Raw genomic sequence first — 9,207 nt, 5'->3', positions numbered from 1 at the left:
ATGACAAATGGTGCATCTCTGATTTTCCCACAGCTGTCACTGGGAACCTTTGATAAACCAGTAGCTGATGATCTCAGGGTTCATTGAGGTGTATAGTCAACAAGGAGGTCAGCAATGCAGCTCGGCCCTCGCTCATTATGTGCTCTGCATGTAAGGAGGAGGTTAAAACCAATTCAAAACTGGCTGAGCTGCTGGAGTGTTTGTTGCTTGCTGAGATGAGGTAGCTCATTATCACACAATGCAAAAGACAAAAAAAAAAAGACACAAAATGATCACAAACAGATGGAAAACAACTGCAGATGCAAAAAAGAGCAATAAGAGAAGAAAGAAACATGACAAAAATCAGAACTATTCCAGTTATCTAAACAGGAAAAACACAGGTGCAACTAATCACATGAGAACTGCTCCCTGCTGAGCACCAGGGCCCCGGAGCGGCCCCGGAGCGGCCCCGCAGTCACCGCAGTAATCCCTCACACCTGTGCTGGGCTTCATTTCATGGGTCTGATCACATTTGACTTTATTACATGCAAACTGCAGAAATGTAGTCAAACAGCCTTTGGGTGATGTAAATATGGGTGAACAATGATCTTCATTACAAACCAACACATGAGGTTGTTCTCAGGCTCCATCCTGACAGTAAATAACACTTTAAATTCAACAGATTTGTGCAACTTTAAAAGCGTTTAATAATGACCCCCCCCCCCCCCCCCCTCCTCCCCTCCTCCACCCCTCCCCTCAGCGCAACATGATTTGCTGATAGAAGTGAACTCGCATAGCAAAGAGGATCACGGTGATGGGAGGAGTGAAGAGGGACAACAAGCCTGTAAAACACGTTTCTCCAAAGCGCCCGGCCCAGTCGGCTCCTCTCTGCAGCCGCAGCCGCACAGCAGCCCCCGCAGCCGCACATCGGCCCCCGCAGCCGCACATCGGCCCCCGCAGCCGCACATCGGCCCCCGCAGCCGCACATCGGCCCCCGCAGCCGCGTCCTCCTCACGTTTGAGCTGTTTTTATCTGAACCGTGGGTCAGAGCCGGAGAGCCCGGGGGTCTGGGATGGATGCTGCCGGGAGAGACGCACCGGTGAGCCCGCAGGAGAGGAGCAGCCACGCGGCGTTCATAGACAACAACACCCTGTATGTGTGGGGGGGTTACCAGGTAAGGGACCGGTACCTGCGCAGGTACATCAGCGAGGGGCCACGTCACAACATCAAGACGCTTTTTTTAAAGTCTCTCATCTCAGAGTCAGAGTCTGAACTTCTGTGGGGATCCATCAGATATTTCATCAATGTGTGAAGCATTTACCTCAGCAGCCGCTTTATCAGATACACCTGGACAGATACACCTGGACAGATACACCTGGACAGATACACCTAATGGAGCAGGTGTCGGTTCAGCTTGTGCTGAGTTTGCAGGTGTGGTCTGCGCCACTGTTGACCTGCACTGCCTCAAACTCAGGTGTATTTTGTCTACCTTTATTGACACAAGTGTGGTGGACAAAATATTAGACACTTCAGCCTTCAAGTGAAAGAGTTTGAATTACAACAGAACATTATATAACCTTAATGAGAATACAGTTTATGAAGGGTTGCTGTGTTAGACTGCTGTAGCTTTGTGAGGCGTACCTAATAAACCGGCAGCTGAGCGTATATCTGCACATGGAGAACAATGTTAATCTGGAAAACCTGCAGGAACGTTCTCAAAAACAGCTTGTGACAGGATCCGTCTGTGAAAGTTTCCCTGCAGGAACATGTTTCAGCAAGAAAACATCTCCAACACTACATCTTGTTGCATCCTGAGCAGATAAAGGCACAAGTGCACTGTGTTTTCATACATGACTTTATCTCCTCCATGTTCCCGAACAGGTAGTCGCTCGAGAGGATGTCATGTTGCCCAGCAATGAGATATGGCTCTGCGATTTGGACAGCGGGACGTGGTAAGATAGAAATGAGGCTGTTTATCAGCTGAGATGCACAGTGTGTCACCATGACACTGTATCTGTGGATGTGTTCTTCCTGATAAAATTACCACACAGGCTTTAAGACAGTTAAAGGGAGAGTCTGTGCCAGAAGACAAAGAGTCTCTTTTATTTTTTTTTAAGGTCAGTCAGGTGCTGACAAATCCTGTGTGTGTTTGCTGAAGCGAAGCCACTCCTCACTGTTTATTTATTGTTAAAGTTTACATGTGTGTTTGACATTTACAAGTGTTCAGCTCGCTTTGTCTTACTGCCCTTCTCCTTTTTGTGTGACAGGCAGCGGAGGGAGATCACCGGAGACATCCCCCCAGACTTGGAAGGCTCCTGTGGTTCCCACGTCAACGGCACATTGTACATTTTTGCGGGATGCGACCCCGTCGGATACTCCAACCAGGTGAGTTGCCGTGGACGACGAGTCTGCAGGTGGCTCCGGCTCGGCCGAGTCACGGAGCTGAGCGTCCGGTTTTGTTGAGATATAAACAAGATATTGTGAACATGGTGCATCAGGAGCAGTCAGAGGAAGTTTCATTATTTCTGGCACAAATGTCCACTTGGTTTAAGGTCAAAGGTCAAGGTGACTGTGACCTCACAAAACATGTTTTTGGCCATAACTCAATAATCCATGTGCTAATTATGAGCAAGATTTCCCACTAATGTCTAATGGGATAAAATGATGAAGTGACAACCCTTTTTTAAAAATGTATCCATAAGGTCAAAGGTCAACTTCACTGCGACATCAAATTATTCTTAAAATAAATTTTATGCATCTTTATTAAATTCCCTCAAAGTTTTCACTACATACACAATGAGTGTGGACAGACATGGATGTCACCTTCATGGTAGCTTTATATTTTCATTGTACTACACAAAATGAACAATTTAATAATAATAATAATAATAATAATAATAATAATAATAATAATAATGAGGACAATTAAATTACACAATAGAAAGACAGTAGATGATTAAAATATTTAAATGAAAATCAGAAACCATTAAGAATAGTAAAACATGAGAGAATGAATCAAAAGCCAAGTTAAATAAATAGGAAGCATAAAGAAAGGAGGTTGACCTTCTGAAAACAGTGATTAGCTTCATAAAACATGGTTTGAATGCCTGGTATGAAGGCAGTGTTTTCAAAAGGAGCTCATACCAGACTCTGTGGACGCTGCAGATAATCCAGCTTGATCATCTGGCCTGATAGTGGTTTGAAACATGTGAAAGCATTTTACCAGAGACAGACAGGAAGTCGAGTGAAGACTGGCTGAAGAGGAAAAGGTGCATATTGAGAATCTGAGTATTTTCAGTCCATCTGATTAACACAAAGTTTATGACGATTCTCCTTTGCATGATCTGAGGGGTTTAACTCTCCTGTTTGCAGATGTTCAGTGTTGACCTCACAGAGCCGTGCTGCTCATGGAAGAAAGTGACTGACGCCAAAGGGACGACGCCGTCGCCACGAAGCAAACACTCCTGCTGGGTGCACAGAGACAGGTCCGTGTCTGACTGTGGAGAAATCCTCACGTCAGCGTCCACGAATAACCAGCGGAGCCTCCCAGCATCTGCTCACACCCTCGACATGGCAGCGTCTTCACTGCTCATCCTGCATTTTAATTTCACACTCACAGAAGAAGCTTGACCAAGACAAAACAAGTGTTCTTGGAATTTAAGAGAAAAGTTGAGGATTGTTAAAGAGCAAAAACAAAGAAGGAAAATATCCTCCTTCAGAGAATTTTCTTTATATTTATTTACTCTACTACTCAGTTTTCTGTAGTTTTAATAATGATGATAATAACAACAAAGTTTATTTATATAGCACTTTTCATACATAGAATGCAGCTCAAAGTGCTTTAACAAATATAAAATAAACAAGAAGACAAGAAAAGTCAATGTCACATGATTTATGATGAGAATAAATAGTTAATTTGCCCTTTTTTATTTGTTTTTTCGTGCAGATTGATCTACTTTGGTGGGTATGGATGCAAAACCATTGGGGAGGTCCGAAACACGCCATCGACGAGCTTCGTCGTGGAAGAGATGTCCTGGGTAATAAATAAATAAATAAATAAATAAATAAACTAATGATAATGCAGAGCAACAGCAGCTGCACACCTAATAACTAAACTCTATAAAGAGTCAGAAGTGACTAAAACCAACCAATGACTGAATATTGTAACCACAACAATTAAAAGAAAACATTTTAAAATTTTTGTTTTAAGACAACTATTGGAGACACGTTGTTCAGGTGCTGGGGCTGGAACAATGAGGTCAATGTTTTTGACACAAACTCTGCTACGTGGAGCATGCCAGAGACTCGGGTGAGTAAAACAACACCAGGGTTTACTCTTAATTTCTTTACTTTTGCTTTATTCCCTCGAGCTTTCACCACATTTTCTGGCGTTGACCAGATGTGTTTCTGGTGTCAGTCTGGTCTGGTTTTGTTTTTACGTGCAGGGTCCGGCTCCTGGCCCCAGAGGCTGCCATGCCAGCGCCCTTCTGGGGAACAAAGGTTACATCTCCGGTGGTGTGGTGGGTTGAAAAGCTTATCTACACTGTAACTGTAAACACTAAATAGCCAGAAGTATGTGGACAGGTATGCACTTTTGGTCTGGGACTGTTTCTCATAGTTTTGTTTTGGCCTCTCAGTTCTGATTAAGGGAAATCTTAATTCTACAGTATACAATGATTTTTTTTTTTTTTTTTCCTAGACAATAGTGTGCTTCCATCTTTGTGGTAACAGTTTGGGGAGGCCCTTTCCTGTTTCAACATCCCTTTCCTGTTGTGACGTGATGACAATGCCCCCGTGCTCAAAGTCAGATCCTTAAAAAGTGGTTTTCTTTGAGTTTGGTGAGGAAGAGCGTGACTGGCCCTGCACAGAGCCCAGACACCTCTGAGATGAAGCGGGAGAACTGACTGTGAGCCGGGCCTCATCAGCCAACATCACTGAGGCTGAATTTGATCAAATCCCCCAAAGAAAGCGAGTGTCTGCATACTTTCGGCCACGTAGTGTGTCTGTAAATAGGCTGCAGTCTGTTTACTGCAGACACTTAATCCCTGAAATGAAGTATATGATTGTTTACAGGAGAAAGCAGAGTTGGACCTGTTCTGCTTAGACCTGGAAACCTGGACCTGGACTCAATTGTAAAACTTCTTCACACTCACACTCATTTTAAAACACATTTCACCTCCACAGCTTTGTTTCTCTAGTGATTTACTGACTCCTGCCCCGCCCTCTGTGTATATTACTCTCCACCAGTGACATCTCCTCATCCAGTTCCCCCCTGGGGCGCTCCATGCACACCATGACGCCCGTATCAGATCACACACTCTTCATATACGGAGGTCTCGGCACAGACGGAAACACTCTCAGTAAGTATCGGGCTACAGCACAGGTATCGGTCGCTTTTAGTTTCTGTGTTTAAGGCTGCGTGAGTAAGGCCCAGTCTCGCCCCCCCCAGGCCTGAGCCCTGAGAGGAATTGAACAGCCCTTTGTGACATCACGTTACCTTGACGATGCCAAAACATGTTGTGCACAATTGTAGGTTTGGGACTTTTGGTTTCCTCCCTTTTCTTCCTCTTTGTAAATAAAAGGGTAACGTTGGGTCAGATCAGATGAAAGCAGAAATGATCACGATGGGACAGATAACTACTCACAGCTCTGGCTCTGAATCAAGTGTTTATATTTACATGTAAACGTCTCGGCGTTTGGGTTCGTTCCCCTCATGCTCGTTTATTTACCATATCTGGTTGTTTGGCCACTGTTTTTTTTTTTCTATGCTTCTGGGCGTACCCAGGTAACCACATTAACCCTGCGTTTAACGTCACAACGCGATGAACTCTGGGTAATTCCCTCAGGCAAAGTCTGCACAAATGTGGACTTACGGAAAGTGTGAGGGCCCAAAATGTCTGTGAGAGAGGCCTCATGGATTTACCAGAGCACACCTCGAAGTCTGAGAGGGCGGACACTGGGATTGGGCCAAAGACGACACAAGACATGTAAAAGGCCCCCACCCACACCTGCTACACAGGAGGAAGACCAGACTGAAAGACGCTTTGTTCTCTGTTTCTTTGTGGTCGTTTCAGTCACTTTCCAAGATCAAATATTAAGTAAATTCAAAATAAGGCTCCTCTGCCTCATAGGCCTGTTGATTCCATGCTTAAAATATTGAAGTTATCAGGAAAAACATTTTGTCTGCATATTTTTTCATTATTCTTCATCTTCCGTGGACAAATATCAACAAAGTTGAAGGACATTTCTTTTAATGCATCTCTAAAAACCAAAAGATATCTCCACTGCTCACGTGGTTTAGTTTTTCCAGAGATCTTAAAGTGAAATGTTTAATCTCCGCTTTTATCGCTGACCTCTTTCTTCTAGATGACGCCTGGCAGGTCAACACGGTCAAACGAGAGTGGACCAAGATGACGCACCCACACAAGGACAAGCCCAGGTAGCTCATTTAGAAATGTCATAAATGGTTCTGCTCCAGAAGTAGAAAAGATAAAATGATGCAGAGTTGAATAGAAACTTTACTATGAGGTCAGCGTGAATAAAATCAGATAATATGACCAGTGACCCTAAAACTCAGGTTCTTATTGTGCATCTAACAGCACGAAAATCAGTGTGAAGCTACTTCGCTCTTTTATAAACATACCTCAAAGGTTTAAAAAGCTTGTTGTATCTTGTGTTATTCATTATCTTGTGTTGGTCCTCCTCAGGGTCTGTCACACAGCGTGCCTGGGAAACGACGACGTTGTCGTGTTCGGGGGAAGTAGTAACCTCTGCATCCTCATGGACTCGGTATGTGTGTCAGTCTGGAGTTAGGCTTACAGCTCACGTCTCCAAGATAAAACTTTTATTTTGAATTAATTACATCAGTGAATAATGTTAATTACAATAATCTTCCACTAATATTTTATGGATGAATTGTGCCTATAAATATACATCAAGCTTTAACCATATGACTCCAATCTCCAATCTCCAAGTATTGTCTGTCTTCAGCTGCTGGTTCATACGTTCAATTTCAGACTAATTATCAGTTTGTCTCAGTCTATTAACAGTTCTAAAATACACCAAATCTATTTTCTATATAATGTATAATTTCACTAATAAAAAAATAGTTTCCTAATGTTCTGGTGAACTCTGTCAAAAATCTGGAACGAGTTCTGTTATTGTGATATTGCAGTGAATCTCTCATTCAATTAAAAAATTGAAATAAAAATAATAATAATATGGTCAAAATCCATTAATCTAACTCTGTTAACAACAACTCTGTTAGCAGTCTAACTATGCTTCAAATTAAAGCTGTTATTTGAAAGGTTTATTTTTAGTTCCACAACAAGGTCTTTGTGACTGAAACACTGTGCAGCATAATCTGTTTCCTTAGGATCTTTCAGCCGTCAGCTAAAGGTTGCAGCTTATTCTTTAAAGCCCACTTCCTCTGTAGTGTTGTGAAGCATATGTAATTTCTTGGGTGAACTAATTATAGACTCAGTTGTTCATTACAAAATGAAATCTTAAGTGGTTTAGGGTCTTAGGTGCACTTACGTGGTGATGTGATGACCTGTAAGGTCAGAACAGGGCTGCAACATGTGCACGTTGTCACCTTTTGTGTAACTAAAGTGATTTATTGTGAATCGTGTTGTGATCAGGTGGCTGTTCTGAGGGCTCCGTCACAGCATCACTGCAGAGATGTGATCATCTTCCAGACGCAGCCGTACTCCCTCTTCAGGTAGGAAGAGAATATAAACGACGACCTCATCTGACGTTACATGTTCAGTGCGCCACTGTGGCTTTCCTACTTCCTGGTGGGCGACACCAGGGGTCCTGTGCATTTCTTGCTACTGCACATCATGCACACTGGCTGCGTGTGAGAGCTTGTTTGCACGTTCGCTCCGTTCACACATGATTAAGCAGTTTTAACAAAGTCCACAGAGACACGTTAAACACTCAGAGCTATTTACACTCACTCTGAGCTGCACGGCTCCCTGAGGGACCTGTGCGCCAGCTCACGTACAACAGAGGACAGGGTGTTATGCTAATGAGCTTTACCTTTATACTACGTACGGGAAGGCAACAGACTGTGGCATGTTTATTATGTGATGTAGCTGGATTAGTTACTCACTTGAGATTAAAATGTTGGCAGTTGTGTTGTGTTGACTTCACACTCAGACTTTATGACCAAACAACGAAGTCTTGATTGCAAGGTGTCAGATGAGGTTAAAATTGTATTTTTTTTTTTTTTTTTTTCCCCTCTAAGTTCAGACTTTGTTTTTAAGAAGCTGACAGTAATTTTGACATCCACAAAGAGTCTAGAGCCATGCAAGCAGCTCTGCGAGTCTGTGCACAGCAGAGCTTTGAGCTAATTTCTCAACAAATGTCATGGAAATCCATCCAGTTAAGGGAAAAGTGTGATGATCACATAATAACTTCTGCAATTCTCTGAAACAGCACAGACTGACAACATCAAGAGCATCTGAATGTGGATGTTTTCTTAAAACAATTAAAGATTTGTGCTATTTTTGTTGAGGGTCCACAGAAATTATGACTGAGTCCAGGCAGCAAAAACACACCTGAAATAAAGGAGAATGGAAATATAGAGGACCATTAGTGTGCAGAACAGCATGTTGGATAAGTATAAAACAGCAGCTCTTGTTAGAGCAGGGCCACAGTTATTTTAAAGTATTTAAAAAGTAGTTTTTAAGCATCTGAACAAGCTTTTTTTTTTTTTTTTTTTTTTTTTTTTTTTTTTTTTCCCCTCTGTAGATTGTGTGAGGACTTCATGGGGAAAAACCCGGAGCTGTTTGGGGAGCAGCTGAACTGGCTGCCTGCGAAGCTGAGGAGCAGAGTGGAAAAGCGAGTGGCCTTTTTCTCTAACATGAAGCCGGTTCTTACAGCGTGAGGACGACTGTTTTTGTTTTTATAGCCATGACATTCTGAGCCAAAACTGTTTTGTGTGCCAGGAATATTTGTAATGATTTAAAAAAAAAAAAAAAACAAAAAACAAAGAATGGTGCTAAAGTTTCATTATTTTTAACTTAAGGAAATATTGTGTGTAAATAAAGTATTTGTCTTATTTTAAACAAAGATTGATATAGGTTAAATTTTACTGTGTGTACTTCTTTGATGTGCAATTGTTTTGTTTTTTTTTTTGAATAAAGGTATTGATATGTTGTATTTTAGTTTAGTGTTTATTTGCACAATTAACACACCATTAAAAGCCAATAAAGCCACATACTG

General features: G+C 42.3%; 1 protein-coding gene across 1 annotated transcript; it reads left to right on the top strand.

The window, feature by feature from the left end:
- Nucleotides 1-756: 756 nt before the first annotated feature.
- Nucleotides 757-9,144, top strand: LOC139609329 (kelch domain-containing protein 1-like). Its single transcript, XM_071463766.1, has 13 exons — nt 757-1,153; nt 1,861-1,931; nt 2,247-2,364; nt 3,352-3,464; nt 3,926-4,016; nt 4,190-4,288; nt 4,425-4,499; nt 5,053-5,111; nt 5,227-5,339; nt 6,346-6,418; nt 6,687-6,768; nt 7,620-7,699; nt 8,734-9,144. Exons 1-13 carry the CDS (start codon nt 1,052-1,054, stop codon nt 8,867-8,869), a joined length of 1,212 nt encoding a protein of 403 aa, XP_071319867.1. The 5' UTR covers nt 757-1,051; the 3' UTR covers nt 8,870-9,144.
- The last annotated feature ends 63 nt before the right edge of the window (nt 9,145-9,207 follow it).

This window comes from Trachinotus anak, unplaced genomic scaffold (genome assembly GCF_046630095.1).
Source record: "Trachinotus anak isolate AG129_WGS33_773 ecotype Australia unplaced genomic scaffold, CSIRO_AGI_Tana_v1 ptg000025l, whole genome shotgun sequence".
Lineage (NCBI taxonomy): Eukaryota > Metazoa > Chordata > Actinopteri > Carangiformes > Carangidae > Trachinotus > Trachinotus anak.
The sequence above is the reverse complement of the archived record's forward strand: the minus strand, read 5'-3'. Positions and strand labels throughout refer to the sequence as shown.

Excerpts from the sequence above, each read along its gene's own strand:
- LOC139609329 (XM_071463766.1), top strand. The coding sequence starts at position 1,052 with ATGGATGCTGCCGGGAGAGACGCACCGGTGAGCCCGCAGGAGAGGAGC. Across the intron at positions 1,154-1,860 it reads ATGTGTGGGGGGGTTACCAG|GTAGTCGCTCGAGAGGATGT; the intron begins GTAAGGGACCGG and ends GTTCCCGAACAG. Across the intron at positions 6,769-7,619 it reads TCTGCATCCTCATGGACTCG|GTGGCTGTTCTGAGGGCTCC; the intron begins GTATGTGTGTCA and ends TGTTGTGATCAG.